The 21,468-nt window shown below is 37.8% G+C and overlaps 3 protein-coding genes across 8 annotated transcripts; 1 reads left to right on the plus strand and 2 right to left on the minus strand.

The window, feature by feature from the left end:
* Positions 1-1,133: 1,133 nt before the first annotated feature.
* Positions 1,134-9,724, minus strand: brd3a (bromodomain containing 3a). 5 transcript variants are annotated; one of them, XM_026196285.1, is made up of 12 exons: positions 9,603-9,724; positions 7,282-7,657; positions 6,922-7,059; positions 6,704-6,839; positions 6,414-6,604; positions 5,932-6,300; positions 5,670-5,798; positions 5,359-5,565; positions 4,904-4,972; positions 3,592-3,809; positions 3,189-3,472; positions 1,134-3,010 (listed from the first exon to the last, which is right to left on the minus strand). In XM_026196285.1, the coding sequence occupies exons 2-12, from the start codon at positions 7,480-7,482 to the stop codon at positions 2,904-2,906; spliced, it is 2,049 nt and encodes a 682-aa protein (XP_026052070.1). In that variant the 5' UTR covers positions 7,483-7,657; positions 9,603-9,724; the 3' UTR covers positions 1,134-2,903. The 5 variants fall into 5 exon arrangements, with proteins under 5 accessions (XP_026052070.1, XP_026052071.1, XP_026052069.1 ...); XM_026196286.1 differs by having other exon boundaries at positions 5,374-5,565; positions 5,932-6,303; XM_026196284.1 differs by having other exon boundaries at positions 5,932-6,303.
* A 718-nt stretch (positions 9,725-10,442) lies between these two features.
* Positions 10,443-19,097, plus strand: wdr5 (WD repeat domain 5). 2 transcript variants are annotated; one of them, XM_026196291.1, is made up of 14 exons: positions 10,443-10,653; positions 11,835-12,013; positions 12,208-12,316; positions 14,581-14,654; positions 14,732-14,821; positions 14,931-15,020; positions 15,104-15,187; positions 15,306-15,361; positions 15,444-15,490; positions 15,699-15,774; positions 15,912-15,945; positions 16,045-16,119; positions 16,270-16,357; positions 17,499-19,097. In XM_026196291.1, exons 2-14 carry the CDS (start codon positions 11,933-11,935, stop codon positions 17,597-17,599), a joined length of 1,005 nt encoding a protein of 334 aa, XP_026052076.1. In that variant the 5' UTR covers positions 10,443-10,653; positions 11,835-11,932; the 3' UTR covers positions 17,600-19,097. The 2 variants fall into 2 exon arrangements, with proteins under 2 accessions (XP_026052076.1, XP_026052075.1); XM_026196290.1 differs by having other exon boundaries at positions 10,444-10,653; positions 11,861-12,013.
* Positions 19,098-19,895: 798 nt separating this feature from the next.
* On the minus strand, positions 19,896-21,377 carry LOC113039204 (serine/threonine-protein kinase pim-2-like). Its single transcript, XM_026197093.1, has 4 exons — positions 20,943-21,377; positions 20,609-20,773; positions 20,371-20,493; positions 19,896-20,290 (listed from the first exon to the last, which is right to left on the minus strand). The coding sequence occupies exons 1-4, from the start codon at positions 21,274-21,276 to the stop codon at positions 20,265-20,267; spliced, it is 648 nt and encodes a 215-aa protein (XP_026052878.1). The 5' UTR covers positions 21,277-21,377; the 3' UTR covers positions 19,896-20,264.
* Between the last annotated feature and the right edge of the window lie 91 nt (positions 21,378-21,468).

Raw genomic sequence — 21,468 nt, forward strand, 5'->3', positions numbered from 1 at the left:
TGATCGTTACAACTAATGATTTACATATTATTTTGTTATTGCTTTGTAATCCAGGCTGCTTTTTATATGAATAGGTTTGATAAGATTTCTTGGGAGCCTTCAATCATGTAATATAGTCTTCATCATCATGTGTGCCATGTAATTTATATAGTAATTTATATTATACATGTGCAATCCAAATACACTTTTTATTCGTAAGACATAGTAACGGTAAAAATCTCACTCCATGTTTGTGGGGACTCAATTTACCTCAGTAAAAGTATTTACAAAGATCAAACGCGTTTTGCTTGTCTTGATGGAAAATTTGTTCTAGAGTGACTATTTGCCCTGGGACCAATATGAAAACTGGTTAAAGCACATTTAGGATGAAAGATGGCTTTTTGAGACGGATGCGAGTAGCTGTCACAAGACTCAAAGCATTGATCCATCTTGGACTCTGCAGTGTTGTGTTAGTGGAGACCATGCTCTAAACACCGCAACAAGAAGCTCACGTGTTCCTCCCATCAGAAAGTGTTATTATAAACCTCAAGGATGTACAGTTTACATGTGTAACTTAATAAATGATTGGGACAGTATCACTTCTGCTATTCCCTATTAATTATTATCTGCACTTTGAGGTAGTGAAATACCCTTACAGGAACTGAAATGTATGTGACATTCTTCTGGGGTTAGTCTATATAACACCCAAGGACAAAAGACTCTAACACTAGTTATTTTTCTTTTTGGAGGATTATTGGACTAATTTGGTAACATTTAAACTAGCAATCATACCAGGCATAATAAACTCTAGCAGAAATGGGACACCGTTACCATCTAGTGGTCAGTGGTGGTATTTCGGTGGTCATGAAGTGAACTCCAATGAGGAAAGGTATGTCCACTTAAACAAATGAGCAAAAGATGAAAAGTAAACACAAAATAAAAGGCAATTTGTCATTTATTTTATGAAAAAAAAGTACCCGGTGTACAAGACATTCCAGGTAAGCAAATACATCAAATGTTTGCCTCTACCATTGCCTCCGACCCAACCCTCTGGCCCGTATCGCAATAAACAAGCCTAAATCTACTCACACTGTATTCTTGATTTTGTTGTTTCCATGACTGACATTTACAGTATAACTATAAACAGCTCAAAATGTTTTTTTGTTGTTGTTTTTTTAAGAAAAATACAATAAATCAGCATGCATGTCAAAATAAAAAGTTAACTTTTTGTCTTAAATACAAAAGGAACTTTTTCAAATCAGGGCCTAAAATGAAATTAAGTTGTATATCTATATATATAATTTATCTATATAGTCAAATACTTTTTCTTCTTTTCAGTCCGTCTCTAAAAGAAATCAATTTTAAAAACCTTTAAAAAGAACGAACTTGATCAATATTTGTATCAGACACTCAGAAATGACTTAAGAAAGCTTTGAAAGTTATGTGCACCCAAAGACAGACAACAAAATCATTAACATGATTAACCTGAAAATAGTTATGTTTTGACTATGTCTATTAGTGTTTTATTTAGTCTGAAAGATGCATGTCCCTCATAAATTTTAGCTTTTTCTAAATTATTACAAAATTAAGTGTTCCTGCAATTATATCCAAAAAGTCTTCAAAACCAAATGCATCAGTAAATGAAACAAAATTTAGTTCCCTTTACATTACTTACAACGGTTTTGTGTTTTTCACTCAAAAAAAGTAATTAAAAATGACATTACAATATCTTACAAATACTTAAGAAAATAATCAAACGCATAGTTATTCTAAGAGATATTGGATAGTAAATCAATCCACAGAAGGAATGGCTGGGAAACTTCATAAAGGAAAAGATGAAACCCAACTAACTGGAACTGCTTACTATTCATAAGCTCTATTGTAGACTTACATTCATGAATCAATTTTGCAAAAGTGAGAAGAGGAAGACGCTGTGATTTAACTACCATTGTCCAAACACTTGAAATAAAAAAATTAAGAAATGTATCATAATTAGCATTATTAAAACATGGCAGTATAGATCAAGATACAACTGACATTTACTGCTTCCATATCTCAGCATCCACATCACCAACACTTCTAGCCTTATCTAAAGATATCTGATGTACAAATGTCAGTCATTGATGTGACTATTTAAAAATCTGTACATTTATTGCTCACCAAGGCATTTAATAAGACAGGAAGTCTGCATGTGATCCAGCTTACTGATTCACGTTCATGTCATTGCAAAGCATCTGTACAAAACCAGCAAATCTACTTGATTCCCATCAAACTATTTTCCTAAACCATACATTAGCTGAAGAGTATAGGATTCCATTTTAATATTGTCCTACAGCTATAATAATGGCCAAATTAAATTTAGAGAGCTTATTCCTAATTAAAGCCATTTGTTCCCCAGACTACCTAAGTGTTGTGACATTATTGGGAAAGGCATTGTTTTCATAGACAAGCATGAAAATCTCTCACGGTTTATGAGAGAACAATAATACAAAGAATAGAAATCAATAATGGCACAGTGCCCAATGGGGAAAATGAGGCTACAGCAAAAACAAAATTAAAATACAACAGACTGGTACAGAAGTCAAATCTGAAGAGAAGAGTGAGCTTTCAGCTTTCTCTGTTGAGTAGGGATAGCATATGTCTGCAATGGTAACGTCCAACATTACCAGGACACCCAGGAAGAGAATTTGAACTGTAAAGTATGCATAAAGACTTCCTCTCCTTGCAGTTTTAAGTGTGGACATTCCTTTCAGAGTCAGTGGAAATAGGCTTTTTAGCGCTCCACAAGAAAAAAAAAAAATGTTCTGACATGATGCATTTTTATTGTCTCTTTTCTTTCTCTTTCTTATAAAAAGTCTCAGAGGGGAAACGACCTTGACTGCATACAATGTTTTTAAAAAAATAAAAAAGTAAATAAAAAGTGTTCAGTCAGAGTCACTGCTGTCTGAAGTGGAACCACTGGAGGTGCTGCTGCCCGAGTCTGAGGAACTGCTGCTGCCGCTGAGCCGAGACGGGCCTGAGCCTCCTTTCTCTGAGACCAAAGAGAGACAGTGGTTACAGAATTGTCTTCAAATACATACCAAACCAAAAACAGGAACCATTTGCGAAATTAAGAAAATGCACACTGATTAGCAATACATTTACTTGTGCTAATTTATTTATGCTATCTGGCATCTAGCTACGTGTGTAGGCCAAGAGTGCGCACTTACGTGGAGGTTTCCTCTGTTTCTTCTGTAAACACGACTTGACATATCGCTCCAGCTCACGCAAAGTGGAAGGTTTGAGCGTCTCAAAATCTATTTCGATTTCGTCAGGGTTGGAATCCCGCAGCGAAGGTTCTCTGGACTGAATGATGTGGACCACCCTGCCCAACTTCTCTCCAGGCAGCCGGTTGATGTCGAGGCTCAGTTGCCGTTTTTCATCGTACGTCATGGGGAGCGACATCTCTTCATCAGACTCGTAGCCTGGCCCTCTGCCACCCTTCTTTGGTTGCCTGTAAAGGTTCCATCAATAGAGCAGAAACTCTTTAGACCTTAATTTATTATTTTAGATTGAATCCATAAAACATATCCAGAACATCTTCAGAGGAGAAAAAACTAAAAAAAACCTAACCTGTTGCTTGGTACAGTGCTGTTAACCTTTCTGGCAGGACCCTTTTTCTGCTGGGATGGTTTCGGTGGCTGTCCTGGCTTGCCTTTCTCCTCTGGTTTGGATTGGTTGTGCTTGTTTTCATTCTTTTTCTTGTCTTTTTCTTTCTTCTCTTTCTTTTTCTTTGGTTTACTTACGGGGGCCTGAGAAAGAGCGGCTAACTGTTCATGGACGGCTTTCAGCTGGGGAGAGCCAAGGAGGAGGAGTTAGTGATCTGCTCCAAGTCATCACTTACTGTACATGACATTTACATTTATCAAAGAGAACTAAAGACTTCATACATTTCTGTATTTCAACACCAAAGAAACAAATGTATTAAATTATAAAACAAAACATGTAAAACAGCTGCCCTTACTAAAATACAGTAAAAATAATAGTATAATAATTAAGTTAAAACAATAGTAACAGTAATATTATTATTATTATTATTATTAATTAAATACAGTTCCTTCCAAAATTCTTAACACTGGACAACTAAAAATCATTTATGCCTGTTATTATCTGTGATTCCAAGAATAGACTGCATGTCAGAATGGAACAGAATGAAACGAATATAAAGAATAGAACAGCAATTATCAGTTTTAGAAGCAATTCTGCCCTTTACAACTAAGTAAAACAGTTACATTTATAGATTTAAAATAAACTACACAAACCATTTGTGCCTAGCAATGCCTCTGCTGTTTACTAAATATGGCTCAATGAAAAACAAATCACAACCAATTAAACAGATATCATAACAGCATTATCAGTTTATCTGTTCTGATGCATAGCTGCATAAATGATATTTACAGAACAAACCATAACAGTGAAAATACCAGACCGTTACACCCCAATTAACTACAAAGCCATAGTAAGAATCAAAGAATACCACCAGACTAGGGACTCATGCTATAAAAACAGTCCTTATAAATACATATTAACGGAATAAATGTAGACAAAGGGCATTTATAGCGTTGCACTGTTTTCTGGAACTAGCAAGAGTTTTTCTAAACGCAAAGCAAGCCAACATGAACAAAGAAGTTCACATACACAGTCCACAAACACACACACTTATCTATTCATTTCCAAAACTTTCAGCACTTCCTTCCTAAACATACACTGCTGGATTCCCAACACTACCCAACAAAATCAATATTGTTCTGCTGCTTTTAACCCTCTACCGCCGATTTTACTATCCATATCATACGCTTGTTCATCTAATACAAATAATGAAAGCAACTGTACAGCTATTACACAATGTTCATAGGAAGGACAGGTAAATGAGAAGTAAAATCACCTGATTATTCTTGGTGCACCCGTTTTTTATCCCCTGTCTGCTACCAATGGGGTGCTCCAAAGAGATACACTGGTAAAGAAAATGGCAAGGGAAGAAAATATGATAATAGAGCTCCAATAAGACAAACAAAGCCACAAACAAAATGCTACTAGATCTACGTTTAGGCATTCTGGGATGTAATGCAAAGCAGTTTATGCAGCTGGTTGCGGTAGAGGGCTAAAATGCAGCTCTACATACAAGTAAACAGAAAGGTGCTTGCTGTGAAAGAAGAGGAGGGGTTAATTTAAGTGGGAGCCCCTCCAGGTCCTTCAGAGCACGAACAGTGATTGAAGCAGTCATATGTGGGTATGGGGTGAAAAGGATAATCAGAAGGGCTGACACATATCGGGAGGCCTGAGAGAACATCTCTGAGCCTGGAGAGATTAAAGGTACTTGATCCTTGTTTTGAAACCCACCTGTTCCGCACCCACCTGTTCCTGCAGCTCAGCGAGCCGGGTGGCCCTCTCCTCCTCAGAGTCGGAGCTGTCAGAGGTGGAGGAGTCGCCACTGCTCTCACTGCTGACAGTACTCTTACTGACCACACCGGCCCCGCCTACACCGCCTGCCCCGGCCACCTCCACCGGCTCATCAGGCATTTTTGCAAAACGCATTTCAAACACATCCTGAAAGACAAAAAAAATATTTCATTAAACAATTCAATTTTAAATAAAGAAACAAAGATATTGCCAAATGAGATGGGGCGGGGTGGTGGGGGGCGGGCACATACCTGCAACTTTCTGGCCATAGCAACCACCTCATGATCAGGTGGGTTGTACTTGTAACAATTTGAGAACATTAATCTGACATCTGTAGCAAAACACTGTGCATCTTGGTACTCTCGACTGTCTATTTTTTTCTGCAAGCAAAAAAAAAAAAAAAAAAGATTAGATTAGATTAGATTCAACACCTAGCTGAACTAAAAATTCCTTTTATTTCCTAACAAAAGTAAAAATCAGGGCATTACAACTTTGTGTGCAAACTGGATGTACCTTCACTGTGCTCAAGTCCATGGGGTGTTTGATTATTTCATGGTAGTCATGTAGCTCGAGAGCCTCTGCATCAACAGGCTTGTAAAAAGGCCAGGCATATGCAGCATGCTTTTTTGAAAGCATTTCTTTAAGGATGACCTCGCAGTACTTGAGCTGCTCTGAAAGCCTGCCCTTTTTGCTTCCTTGTATGCCTAGTTCTCCATCCTCAAAATCTTTTTTAGGGGGTTTGATGGGGCGACCGGTGCTCTCTCGCCTGGATGCCACCTTTCCCTGTTTGCTCTCTAAAAGAGGGGTGGGCGACTGGCTCCTGCTGGCGGTGATGGCAGAGGTAGTAGGGGTGGTTGTGTCTGCTTTCCTCTTTACCCCCTTCTTCTAGGAAAAAAAAAAGGAGGAGGAAAAAAACACAGGGGAGACAAAGCCAAAGGTGAGGCAATGTCTGTGTATTTATATTGAGTGATATTCTGAGAGGTCCTGCAACTTACTTTGATCGTGGGTTGAGAAGGAGGCATGCCAGGTATCACGGCGGCAGTGGTTGTATTCTGTAAAGCTGGTAAGCTAGGAGTGATGGTGGGCACTGGAGCTGGAGATACGACTGCTGTCTGTGAACTCGGAGAGGTGGCACCAGGGAAAACTGAAGTGGGTGAGCCAGAAGAAACTGCCCCATCCTGCTGACCTGCATTTATATCATTAGAAAAATAATGATTTGTTTTCTGCTAATGCCTGAATGTAGAATGTTATGATCGATTCATCATGCAGACTATTTATATTTTACCAGGCCCTGCTGGTTTGCGGCCTTTGCCCTTCGGGGCAGGAGGAAGAAGCTCAACCTCCTCCTGAGGCATCAGGGCCACCTTCTGAAGGAAGATCTTCTCTAACGCTTGTGCCATCAACACAATGTCATCTGTAGGCTGGGAAAACAAACAAGGAGTAAACATGGATTGCATTTGCCAAAGCAGCCTCTCCTCCAAACAAGATTGTGCCAATCCATACCTTGTTGTAAATATAACAGTTTGTGAACATAGTGTTGAAATCCTGCATACACTCGCTTGCACTCCAGTAGTACACATTCTCCAGTCTTTTCTTGATGGTGCCCATGTCCATAGGATTCTTTATGATTGTGTGATAGTCCTACACACCAAAAACAAAAAAAGAGCTTTAAAACAAACTTCAAAATAAAGCTTCATCGTAACATACTAATATAAAACCAAACAGGATTAACTAAGTGACAAGCTCTCGTTCACAAAAGAAAACTCAATTAACAGAACCTAGATTTTCAAAATCACTAATAATTTTATTCAAAATAACTACATGTATTAATACACATTGATTTTCTCTATTACATCCACTCACCGGAAGACCAAGTTTAATGGCATCAACAGGCTGGTAGAAAGGCCATGCAAACTGGTGCTTCCACAGTGTCTTGACAACTACATTTTGCATGTACTGCAGCTGGTTAGTCTTGCGACCAGGTTTGGTAGGGTTGGTCACCTCAGGGGGAGGAGGGTTGGTGACAGCAGGAGCTTCTGGGTTTGCTGAAGAGACCGTTGACATTTTGGTGAAAGGGGGGAAAACAGCTTAATGGGGAAGGGATCTTTATTACTCTGCACAGGCAGACTTTTTTTTAATTCTCAATGTGCTTTTTCTTTATGTTTTTCGGTTTCTCTCTCTTTAAGCTCTTCAGTCATCTGAGAGGGACCACATCCCATTGCAGGACCCGACCTTTGACCTAAAACAAGAAACAGGACAAGTCATAAAAGCATTAAGATTTTCAAACTGATGACAAACAATGCTGCAACTGCATTAAAAAAAAAAAAATTACTTTAGAAGTCACTTGAGAGCATTGACATATTTGTGTACCTCATGAGTTGAAGGTGCATTCAATATTTACATTATCAGAAAAGGCAAAATCCACAGGTTGATTGGATGAAGACAGATCTAAATGTGAGCTTGCAGCCGATTATATGAAAGGGATGGGGGTTTAAGCAGAATAAATGACTGGAAGAGTCTGACATCTTATTTTAAATTTAAATTTTACTGTCAGAGCTTTTCAAAAATTGGCTTGCAGCCAGTAATGTACAATGCCATCAATAAATCTGAACAAAACAAGTACAAATCTAATAAACACATTATACTAATACATAACTCGCTGTCACATATGAAAATAAACATATCAAAACAAGTTTTAAGAGGAACAGAGATTCCATATTGTACAAGACTGTTGTCAATGTTATAATATTAAAGAATGAAAAAAAGACATCACCACAGTGAAGTATGCCCTCACACCTGAAGATCAGCTTATGACATTTTGAATAAAAAAATATTTTTTTAAAGAAACATGCATGGATGAGACTATTTAGAGAGAAATTTGGTATTCTCATGTCAGAGCACTCTTTCCCAAAACAACCAACAGGGTCTCAATTTGTAAACAATCCGAAACCGAAAACCCAACTGCACCCTGGGCTCCGCAGCATAAATGCCTGCCCACTGCTCCAGGTGTGTGTGTGTGTACACTTTGGATGGGTTAAATGCGGAGCACAAATTCTGAGTATGGGTCACCATACTTGGCTGTATATCACTTCACTATTAATTTGCTCACAGGTAATAATATCCATTCATTCTGAGCTGTAAACATATCCATATCTTCTGCGGCTGACGTCAAATAACACACTATTTTCAAATCCTTCCCTGAAAGCATTTACTTAAGTAATTCTGTCTTTTTGTTGTTCCAAGCCTGCATAACTTACATTTATTTGTAAAATACAAAAGAACAGTTTAATCATAGGGGTTTAGAAGACCTTGGGTGCGAATAAGTGATGACAATAGTGGGAACTACAGATCTAGACTACACATTTTCATCAGCTAATCTTAATAAACGCACGGTTAGTTTGAAACCATTACAGCAGTCGCAGAATTACCGCGTAAACACTCATACCTCCCCACAGGACTAGGTCCACTCACTATTTCCAGATAAAATGAGCTCTTTTATAAAGATTATTATAAATATTTATATTTTAAAAATAACTAAAACACATAACAGCTACAATAGTCCAATTCAGACGGCTATAGCGAACACTATATTTATTTTCATCTAATTGCTGCACAAATATGTTACCACAACTATGAGAGCAATTAATCAAACTGAATTGTTTCCAACACAGCCCTCATATTCTTCTAGACTCCGATCACAAATAAAGCCATAAGATAGCATATTTACGAAATAAATGTCTCCTGTTGTATTTATGCATGTGATGGAGGGAAATAGAGCGGGCGCGCTGAAGTGAGCAGCTGATTAGCTTTAGCACACAGACAGTCACTCGCTCAAAGATGGCGCGCATCTGTAGCTGGCTAACCGAGTTAGCATCCACACTGACCGCCTCAACACCTTCCAGAGGCCCTGTAATTCACTCACACCCAAGCGTAATATACAGAAATAGAGATTATAAATAAATAAAGAGGCATACAACGGCTTAGCGGGCAAACAAGTGAATTTGCCCATGTTATTTCAGCGAGGCTTTGTTGTACTGTCGCTTTGTTGAAAACAACTAGCCACTAGCTAACGGCTTCTCATGAGATTCACTAATTGAACGCGAAATCTCTTAAAATATTGACATAAAATGCATATTAGTATGCTAAAATGCATTGTTTCAATAAAAATGTACCACATTACTTACTCGGTGGCTTCAAGAGAAGGGCTAGCGTGTGGAGATCCCAGTGGCTCGTCGCTTGTTTGGAGGCTGGGCAGCAGCACAGAGATGAGGTACGCGCAGTCTCTGCGCATGCGCATTGGCGCTATGTCCAACGTCAAACCTTCTGTTCTTTTTTAGTACTAGTCCGACCTTATTATATTTTATTAATCTTAAGAATTGTATAGTTATTTATTTTTTATTTCTTTCAATTCAATTAATTATTTAATTGAAAGATTTACATTTATTTATTTTTTCCTAGCACCCTCTTGTGGCACTTTGGGGGTTATCGCGGCTCCCGGTTTGAACTCCATATATCTAAAATAATACTAATAATAATAATAAATAAATAAATACAAATATTAATAATAAGTGGTGTTGTTTATTTGTTATTTTTTATTTATTTTTATACCATGGTTCTGTAAAAGTCACGATTTACATCTTGACATGGAGTCAGACTCAGAGCCAGGCCTGTTGTCAACTTCCTGCTTGGAACAAATTATATCAGAATTATATATTAATTTCTTTATACAACTCTCTGTTTACTATAATGGAAATTTATATATTTTGATGCCTCTTTGTTGTTTATAGTGTGATGATACAGCTACGTGTTTAGGAAAATAATTACACTGTCAAAAATATCTGGAAGATCTGCTTACAAGTAAATAAAATATAAAAGTGCTTCTTAAAGCCTCTAGCTCGTTATAAAAACTGATACTGCCACATGGTGCACGGTACACATATAAATAGCGGTATTATGTCTGTGCACGGTACAGTTTATCATCTCGGCGTTTGAAAAAGTGTCCCTCTTGTGCCGCCGTTGATATTTGCGCATGCGCAGTAGCTGTTACTGCCACATTACCGCCTGAGCCTGTGGTGGAGAGGCGCTCGTCCAGCGTCGTATTCAGAACGATCACTAACTCATTGCATGATCAAAACGGCCCGTCGTGCAATTCATGAACAAATCTTTATCCAAAGCCAGTAGTGGAGTCACCTCACAAGCCAAGAACAGCTTTTATCAACACCTCAGCAGCCGCCGGTGAGTGAGTTTACTAGCTGCTTTTGTTTTCTGAATGTATGGGCAGAGAGTGAGAGAGGCATGTGTGCAGAGAAAAGATCATCAATCTTCACTGTATTTTAATGTATTGTGGATGGGACGGATGACTGAAACGATAGCGTTAAACATTGACTTTAGACACGAAGATGTGTAAATTAATATTTTACTCATAAATTACTGCTTAAATGCGTTACAGATGATCTATCGTTTTGTCTGAGGCCCTGCGTCTCTCGAATAGCATAGCTGCTAACAGTAATGGTGTTAATACAGATCTTCCTGACACGGACACGAGCTCTGGAAATTATATCTAGATTTTAGCGTTGCTATTTATCCAGGTGGTTTTAGACATTTGTCAGTTTCCCAATGCCATTAAGTTAGTTTTATCATTAAATGTCGTGCACAAGAAACATTGTTTTATCAGACTTGGATTATTCTTTATATAACTGTTTTGTTATTTTATGTTTATACTAGTCTAGTATCATATGCTTTAGGTGGCGTATTCAAAGTATGTTTTTTTTCTTACGTAAGTTACTGGTGTGGGTTATCAGTTTATCCAGAATTTGAAAGATTGTGAAATTAAACAAATTATTTGTTTGTTTGTTTTTACACTTATTACCTTCTTTATCTCTTTACATACCCTTGGTGCTTTATATTGTGTGTTGCTTACTTCAGCATCAGTGACTATGAGTCCTGAGTGGTAAAGCTGGGATCTTAACATAATATAGTCGGGAAGAAGTTATAAGTACAGAGCATGACGGGAAAACAAAATACCTAGCACCTGGATGCTTTTATCCGAGGGTAGATTAACAGTCCTTAACAAACCAGGGACTCACTAATACTATCACACAAAAGGCTACAAAACAGTCAGTGATGCCAAAAGAGGATAATATTAAATATATAAACCTTTAAAAATTATTATTTGTATGACCTTTACATATGCTCCACATTAAATAGCTTTATTGAGACAAGTACAAGTGGAAAAAATGCTATTAAATATTTCTATATATTATTATATAAAAACAATGTTATATATGGAGAGAGAGAGGAAATGAGTACATTTTAAAATGTAAATAAAAATGTATACATAGTGCAGAACTCTATTAGGATGATGACTGGCAACATGTGCTTAATAATTTTACATATCCTTTCTATGTCATCTGAAGACTAACATCTTACAACTACTCATCAGTGCTTCTCTTTTGGACTGTCGGGTTGACGTCGAACTTGCTTCTGTAAACCCATTTTCTTCAACTTGGTCGTCATGGCAACTGAGGAGAAGAAACCAGACACAGAGGCTACTAAAACACAGCCGGCATCATCTGCCTCCGCCAGCCAGAGCAAGGTAAAACGTCATCTGCAACACCGTTTGGAATTGTTTTTGCTTGGTTTAGGATGATTTTTGTATCGTGCAGTGGATATGTTTGTATTATAAGTGGGATAGCAGCCTTACTAAAGAAATGTTCCTAATATATACTATGACAATATAATTTCTCTTTTGACTGTGTCATTAATGATGTGAGTTCTGCTCTAACTCAGTCAGCACCTGTGAAGCCAAACTATACCTTAAAATTCACATTGGCTGGCCATACAAAAGCAGTCTCTTCTGTCAAGTTCAGTCCAAGTGGGGAGTGGCTCGCGAGCTCATGTAAGTACTTGTACTAGTACAGCACTAATACCTTTATAAAGTTATGTGTTATAGAACAGGGGTTTCCAAAACACAAAATACCTTTTGAGATTTTAAAGGGAAAAAAAATGAAAGTATTTACTCACCCGCAAGTTGTTCTAAACCCATAAGACTTTATTCTTCGAAACACAAAGATGATTTTAATGAATCCTGACAGGAAGGAAACCTGACTTGATTTATTTGAGTTTTTTTATTTACATCTGAAGCACATCACATTTGCTTTATGTTTAGATGTAAATTAAAAGCCTGAATTAAATCTGTTCATTGCATAAAGTATTTGTATCTTTTCATAAGACGTGGATTGATTAATTGTACTTTCAGTGGAGGGACAGAAATCTCTCAGGCTTTATTAAAAAATATAATCATTTGTGTTTTGAAAATTAACATTTCATATTTGGGAAAACTATCACTTTAAATATCATTTACTAACTCATGATGTTCCAAACCTGTATGAATTTTTCTTCTGTTGAACACAGAAGATATTTTGTTGTAACCAAACAGTTGCTAGTAGCTATTGACTTCTATATATACAGGGCTGCAGAATTTGGGCAGAAATAACAAGAGACCCCACTCTGATGCATTTGGAAACTAAAACCTCTTTCAGTGTTTATGTTTTTGTATTATGTCTATAGTAGGGGTGTAACGGTTCACAAAATTCACGGTTCGGTTCGGTACGATTCACTGATGTCACGGTTCGGTTCGGTACGGTTCGGTACGTTTTAGATACAGCAAAAAGAACAAATTGGCAACAAAGTATGTTTTTTTTTTTTTTTTTACATTGAACAATGATCTATTCTTTACCCATCTTCTATGGTGTTTTCTTAGCAGCATACTGTATAAAACAAAAACAGCTCCTTATTAAAAAAAATTGAAAATGTTATATTGTTGTAGTAGTTATGAACAAATACAAAGATGTAACTTTTCATATGGAACTCTATAACTCTTTATATTGAGTGTGTTTTTACTCAATTGGTTCTCTATAGGGCTTATGTTTTTTGGAACAAAGCAGGAATTACGGTCTGGCTGAAATGGGCTCGTGAAGGAATATAGTAACGGGGCTAAATTACATTAAGAATGTTCTTAAAACATGCGTTTTCCACTATAGGCGCTCGCTCACTCAGCACACGCTGAAGGCTCGTTGCAAAATGACTAAAGGGTCTTTCACACAGAACGCGATACGCGCGGCGCTGGATCCTGGGCTCAGCGTTGCCCTTCAGATACAACGCGATTTGCGCTGCACTATGCCAAGAGCAAAGTAGGTGGAGTTTTCAAAACTGCCCGTGCATACGTTCTATTTATAACAGTTCTTCTATAACGTGCAGGCCTGTTAATTGAATCGTACTGCTCAGGAAATTCCGACACAGTACAGTACTAGTCCATTTTGATTACCGTGCTTGTTTGGATGCCCCGATCGATTGGTAAAGTGCACCCAAACACCAGACCTGTTGGTTATTGGAGGATCTTCTATTTGTGGTCTGTTAAACGCATTGGCCATTTTGCAACGAGCCTTCAGCGCATACTGAGTGAGCGAGCGCCTGACCTGAGTAGCCTAACATAAACATATAAGTTGGTGTTTTTTTTTTCTTGTTCGGGGGTGTCAGGGGCGTTGCCTGTTACGTCGTTTGGGTTATTGGGCTACCTTGTTGAACGCATATCATTATATTTCACAATCTTTTCTTTATTTTCCAAATATAATTAATTAGTCCAACGAACCGTTCGGTACATAATGCGTACCGCGTACCGAACCGAAAGCCTCGTACCGAACGGTTCAATACGAATACGCGTATCGTTACACCCCTAGTCTATAGTAATAACACAATTGCACTTGATTATAAAATTATATTTGATAATTGTAATATGTGCACAGAAATTATGAAAATGTGAAAATTAAGCTGTCCAAAATGCATGTTATTGATGTTACTAACATTCAGCAATGGGATTTTTATGGGGCAGCATTTACTGCAAACCACCACTCTGCATTATAAATGAACACTGCTGCACTGTGACACAAAAACGCCAGTCTTTTGCTATTTGACAATCACACTTGCCATATGGCAATTTCAATTTTATTTTGATGGCAGCCCTGTTTATTTTATTTACATTTTTATGATTCATTGTTTTTTAATGAACTCACGAAGCCCCCCTTTGAGAAACACCTATATAAATCAATGGTTTTGTTGTGAAAGAAAAGCTGTACGTTTTGCTTTTTGTTTTCTTTCATCCAGCCGCTGACAAGCTGATCAAAATATGGGGTGCATATGATGGCAAGTTTGAAAAGACGATATCTGGACACAAACTGGTGAGTACCTGAACAGATCCATCATTGCTTAGACTTTACGAGGTGTCTAATGGGACCTGGTTTTCCCTCGCCTGCAGGGCATCTCGGATGTGGCCTGGTCCTCTGACTCAAACCTCCTGGTCTCAGCTTCCGATGACAAGACACTGAAAATTTGGGATGTGAGCTCTGTAAGTCAACAGCACAAGCCAAAGCTTAACTTCTCTATATATTAAATTTATATAAGCACAATTTATGATATTCAGGGCCTTTTCTCATTCTGTTTCTTTATATCACCAGGGGAAGTGTTTAAAGACACTGAAAGGTCACAGCAACTATGTATTTTGCTGTAACTTCAACCCCCAGTCCAACCTCATCGTATCTGGATCTGTAAGTCCATTGACATTCATTTGTAATTTCACTGTCTTGTTAACTCAGGCAAGCAAATGTGCTAATTATTATCTCCGTGGCAGTTTGACGAGAGCGTGAGGATTTGGGATGTTAAAACGGGAAAATGTCTGAAGACACTGCCAGCGCACTCAGACCCTGTCTCTGCGGTGAGTGCTTTTATACTGGACCTGTGAAGATCAAATAATCACGTTCATAATGGTTGATCTATTTTAAATGATCTTTTCCTTTTCGAATTGTTAATGTTTATTTGTTGCTTTGTTTTAGGTACATTTCAACAGAGACGGCTCATTGATTGTTTCCAGCAGTTATGATGGACTTTGGTGAGTGAACTTTGGCTGTGAGAATTTGTTTGGATAAATGTCAACTAACAAGCGTACCAACTGATATGTGACTTTTAAACAGCCGTATATGGGACACAGCATCGGGGCAGTGCCTTAAAACACTCATCGGTAAGTTGACTAGTGTTGAACACAAGACCAGTTTCAAAAGCAGCAGTTTGTACCTCTTAAGTGTTTATGAAACTTGTTCTTATCAAGCATGCATAACATTTATCCAAGAAAAAACTAGTGAAACAACGAAACGTATGACATCTTAAAAAAAAAGAGATTTAAAGAATAAACGGGGATTAAAATTAATACATTTGCAAATTTGTATTAGATGATGACAACCCACCAGTCTCATTTGTGAAGTTCTCCCCCAATGGCAAATACATCCTGGCTGCGACTCTGGATAAGTGAGTCAGAGCCTTCTTATTATCTTAAGCCTTTTATGCTGCTCATTCTTAAAAATAAAGAAAAAAACGTAGTAATGAAATAATTTCTATTTATCCATGGCCTTTGAAAAGACATTTGCGTTCCCTTTGTGTTTTAGCACTTTGAAGCTTTGGGACTACAGCAAAGGAAAGGTAAGATTTTTTTTCTGTTTAGTTGGGACATTGTTGTAATTCATAAAAAAAACAATTATACTTTGTCTGTGTGTACCAATATAATTTTTTGTTGTTTAGTGTTTGAAAACATATACCGGTCATAAAAATGAGAAGTACTGCATATTTGCAAATTTCTCTGTTACTGGTGGAAAGGTACGTTGGAACTATACTATACTAATCAGCTGCTAAGCACATCACACTAAACACTGCCATTGTGCATACTCATTTACTGTTTTTGTTTTGTTTACTGAAATTTCCACATTTTGGTGGTAAAGGTTTTTAAGATTTTGCTTTTGTCTTAAGTGGATTGTCTCCGGCTCAGAGGACAACATGGTGTATATTTGGAACCTTCAGACCAAGGAGATCGTACAGAAACTACAGGGGCACACAGGTAGGAACAAGAAGTTGGAATTTTAACTCTGGAAGCTTAAAGGGGGATAGTTCACCCAAAAATCACCCTCATGTCGGTCCATACCCATAAGACCTTTGTTGATCTTCGGAACACAAATTAAGATCATTTTGATGAAATCCGTGAGCTCTCTGACCCTCCATAGACAGCAAGGGTATTACCACGGTCAAAGCACAGAATTGTAGTAGGGATATCATTAAACAACCTATAGCCCATATGACATTAGTGGTCCAGCCATAATTTTGTGAAGCTACTTTTAGTGTGAATAAAAAAATTAGTCCTCTCTCCTAGGAAAGTCTGCTGCCATTATTCGTTGCCCGTAAGTATTCATGCAGCCTCATAAAATTATGGTTGAACCACTGATGTCACTTAAGCCCCTTTCACACTGCCATTCTGGGAAATACACGGGTAAAGTGTTCAGAAAAAAATTGTTCCCGGGTCGCAAGATTTTTTACTTACCAGTGATTACCCGGGATATGTGTGTGCTTTCACACACAACCAGTAAAGATCCCGTAACGACACGTGACATCAGGGTGTAACGTGTAATGTAAACGTTACGTTAGGCACGTTATAATTTCACTGAAGGAAGCAAAGGATCTCCGCATCAGCGCGGAAAGTGAGGAACTAACTGATCTCTGCTTCATTACAGTTTGCACATTTTTTTTGTCGCGAACGTTGAGCTTTCTTCAAAACAGCTGGTAAAAGAGTCGCGCGATAACGCGCGTCATCACTTCGACACGGCATTAGATCTGGCTTTTGTTCACACAGCGCTCGTCCCGGGTTGAACCCGGCAATGTTACTAGGTCCCCGACCCGGGTTCAATGCCGGAATCAATCCCGGGACGTGGTTGCTTTCACACAGAAGGCGACCCGGCAATGTTCCGGCAATATGCCGGGTCTGACGTGCAGTGTTAGACTATTTTAAGCCCTACAGTTTGAACACTTCCTGCGAATCGTTCTAGCTGAGCAGTACGAAATTTCGGTCATACTTTTGGTAATTTATTCTATTTTCCATCATAGTTGATGTGATTGTTGCAGTTTAATTTATACACACTTGCATACGTTTATGTGTGTGCGCACTTCTAATGTTGTGTGAAAATTGTTGTTCTTTTTCTTTTTTGTAGATGTGGTGATCTCAACCGCATGTCACCCCACAGAAAACATCATCGCATCAGCAGCACTAGAAAATGACAAAACCATCAAACTTTGGAAGAGCGACTGCTAAGCCTCAAGCTTATTTTACTTAATTATTTTGTGAATTTTTTTATTTTTTTTTATTTTCTACTTTACATTTTGTTGGGGGGGGTTGTCTTTCATTTGAAAGGTCACACTTGAGCATTCACACTGACATCAAGGCTCAGCAAGGGACTGGCTAAAGTGCACTAGCCCAACATACAGTAGCTTCTAATAACAGCACATCCCTCTCTCCGCTCATGTGAACTAAAGCCGTCACTTTCTCTCTGCCTTTCCGCCAGCTCTCATTCATCAGTTTAAGCATCCTGCAAAACTTTTAACCAGTCTGTAAATTAGGCAGCTTTGTTTGAACTCCACAGACGTATTAGGACAAAGAGAGTGTTCCTGTCTTTGTTTAGTTTTTTTTTCCTGTAAGTTTTGTAGAATGACATCTATCTGTCTATCTGTGGTTTGCACACTTCCTGATGCCAGCAGAATGCCTTGGGCACATTTTAAGTGGCCATTTTAACAAATGTTTGGAGTATTACAATTTCTCTGCCTGTGTTTGTGGCATTTATATGAGCAGTTTGCAGCTTCACTCCATTATTTGGCAGAAAAGAGGTTTCACAAACTTCTCAGAGTTTCACAAACGCCTCAAAGACTTACCAATGTCAAATCAAACCTCTGTGTATGAAATGTGTTGTCTGGCAGAAGGGTGTTTTGAACATCCACTTCATGTTTATTTCTGTACAGTAAAAAAAATGCAACTGTTGTATCAGCAATTAAAACAATTCATTGTGTTAGTTGCTAAGCTAGTTGTCAGACTTTTTTTATGGTTTTCAGTGACTTTCAGTGACTCCGTGTTGTCTAGGCAGTGCTAACAATAAAGCTTTTGTTATATAACCCTATAGCGGTCGCAGACATATAGTATGCCAAAACTTCACTTTATTCCTACAGCTGAAACTACCTGTAACACTTCTGTTCGTATCAGTTTTGGTGCTTATGAAAGATAAAACTACAATATATCTGGATGGAACAGCATCTTGGTCAGAGCTTTCAGAGAAATATCACTTAAAAAGTTTCCAGTAGACTTGGATTACACAAGCAACAAAAAACTATTCTTACCAGCACAATCTGGTAAAACGCATTCAGTTTCTAGTTATGATGTGGTTTTTATTGCACAACTTATGCAAGGAGGAATGTTGCTGTGAAGTGGATATGCCATAACCTTTTATCTTGTGACCAAAAGCAGTCTGGATGTATTTAGAGCCTTGGACACTTTGTACATACTTGCAGCTTCTCTGTTCTTTGATACGTTTAACTCTGTTCTGTGGTCTTATTAAATGTGTCTCAAGTAGGCGATAGTATTTTAAAAAAAGTTATATTTTTCCTGCTCGATGATGGTATTAACCCATTCTCTGCCTCTGGATTCTCTATGTTCCTTTGTCCTTGACCGGATTGCAAGTGCACTGCAGTGATGACATGGGCTGCATGAGGAATTCTATCTGTATTGCATTTGGTCAATAAAGATTATTATTATTTGTTTTTTATACATGTATCCAGCACAATGTCATTCATGAATTGATACAATCGATAGAGTTAAAAATGTACCGTGCTTAAGGTGTGAAACGTTGTTTTGACACATTGGTATCTGGGTTTTTAAAAAGGGTTTATTTTGCAGTAACAACTGCTTGAATGTACATCATTCCACAGGAAGTAAGGAAACTGGTGAAATAAGGTGGATCTAATTTTTTCCCCAATTTATATAAATAAACATACTGATGAAATACATATCCTGCTACACAAGATCTCCTTATGGATTTAAATCAGTGAATTTAAGCTGTAAGATGTTAATTGATGGGAACACAGAGTCATGCTTCAGAAAGCATGTGAACAGAATTTCTCCTTGCGCTTGAACGGACACGTACTAAATTACCTCAAAATTCTAATGCAATTTTTCTCATGAACACAATCGGTTATGTCTTGAAGAAAATGTAATTAGAAAAGAAATCTAATGCATATTATTATATCTGTGCTTAAAGTAAGTCTTAAAGTAACAGCAGCCTATACAAATCTGACAACAAAACAGCTTTAGCAAAGATAAACCTACCGGTATATTTAATTTATACAGTAAACAATTTGCAGTGTTAACTTACTCCACACTTTATTACATTTCTATATCGGAATATTCTTGTTAGACCTTACTTTTATAAATTGTTCTTATTTTATCACAAATTATACACTTTATTCAATGATTTATTTTATTTATTTATTTTAGCAGGGACAATGCAGAATAACACTGCAGATGCTCTACTAGGCTTAAAGCTAGTGTGCAGCAACAGTCCCTGGTTAGGCTTTTAAAATAAACAATTCAGGTTTGTTTGGATGGTTTTACAAAGCCTCTTTACATGTACACTGAATATTAATTAAGAATCCAAAATAATACCTGAAAATATAACATCACTAACTATTTCTATTACCTTTTGGTCGATCTTAATTGTAAAACCACTCATGTCTCTTCCCTTCTTATCGAGAAACAAGCACAAAATCTTTTTTGAATGATTTATTTAGGAAATCCCACCAAATAGTTGAACTATATTTAAGATTTCAGACTTCCACAAAGAGTTTTCTTATTTTTTGTGCCCCAAGCTTGCTTATTGTTTAACTAAACTCAACCATCTGAAGACTTTGTGCTGAATGGTTTGTGCTGTTTTTCCTCACTGGGACTGATTTGGACCATCTTCTGATTTAATAAATGTAAAGAAAAACTGAAGCACTGCTTGATTTTCTGATTTCTCTTCTGCCTTCCCTAGGTTACACTACCTGACTCCTGAGTTACTCCTGACATCTGTCCCTGTATAAACCATACATGCTGTGAGATCTCCTCTAAAGTTGCTCTCTCTGCAGGATCACGAGTCAGGCACCGGTTTATCAAATCCTGGCATTCTGTGCAAGTTTTCACAAGAGAGCTGGTTAGTCATGTGTGTGACACTAAAGTAGTGTTGTTTGAAAATTTGTTTAACATAATCTTTGTGTTATTGGTAGTTATCAGTTCTGTTACCTCTGGATAATGTGTGGTCGATCGTCACATTGGCTATCATTCTGTCAAATGCAGTCTTAAAAGGCTTATTTCCAGTGACCATTGAGTAAAGCACAGCGCCCAGACTCCAGACTGTTGTTGGTCCTGCGTGATATTCACTAGGGTACTCTGGTGGGTGGCAACCCCCTGTTCACGGAAGCAAGAGATTTTACATCAAACAAACATTAAATTTTTCTGTTTTTACATATCTATTCTTATAATTAGTAAATACATCATATGATCATTGAATCAGTACACAGGAGACTGAAATCTTACTAGAGCTTATTGTAAGCATTAAGACAAAAAGCCATCTCACCTAAATGTCCATTTTCAAAGCCAGAAGGATTGACGAGGCAACTGCCGCCAAAGTCTATTAATTTGAGTTCCATCGTTGTTGTATTGACCAGCATGTTGTCTTCTTTAATGCTGCAATGGAAGACCTCCCGGTCAAGACAGTGCTTTGCTCCGAGGACCGCTTGGATCATCAAGCCACGAGCCAGTGATTCATTTAGTCGTGGCCTTTTGTCAATGAGGAATCTGCGCAAACTCTTGCAGGGACATGGATACTCCAGAATGAGGATGTAATCATCTTCCTCTTCAAACCATTCCAACATATACACTATGTATGGACTTAGCGGGGGCTGTTTCATCACCAGATTTATAGCCACTTCTTCAAACACTGGCTCAAAACATCCAAGCTACAAAAACAAAATCCATAGAAAGGTAGTTCACTATAGGTATGTTTAGTTGCTTTTCCACCAGCGGAGTGAACAGTTCTAAGAACAGTAAGGAACAGTTCCAGTAATGTTTCCACTTGAAGTCGGTCCAGTGGTAGAAAAGCA

Source organism: Carassius auratus, chromosome 21 (genome assembly GCF_003368295.1).
Source record: "Carassius auratus strain Wakin chromosome 21, ASM336829v1, whole genome shotgun sequence".
In the NCBI taxonomy this organism is placed as follows: domain Eukaryota; kingdom Metazoa; phylum Chordata; class Actinopteri; order Cypriniformes; family Cyprinidae; genus Carassius; species Carassius auratus.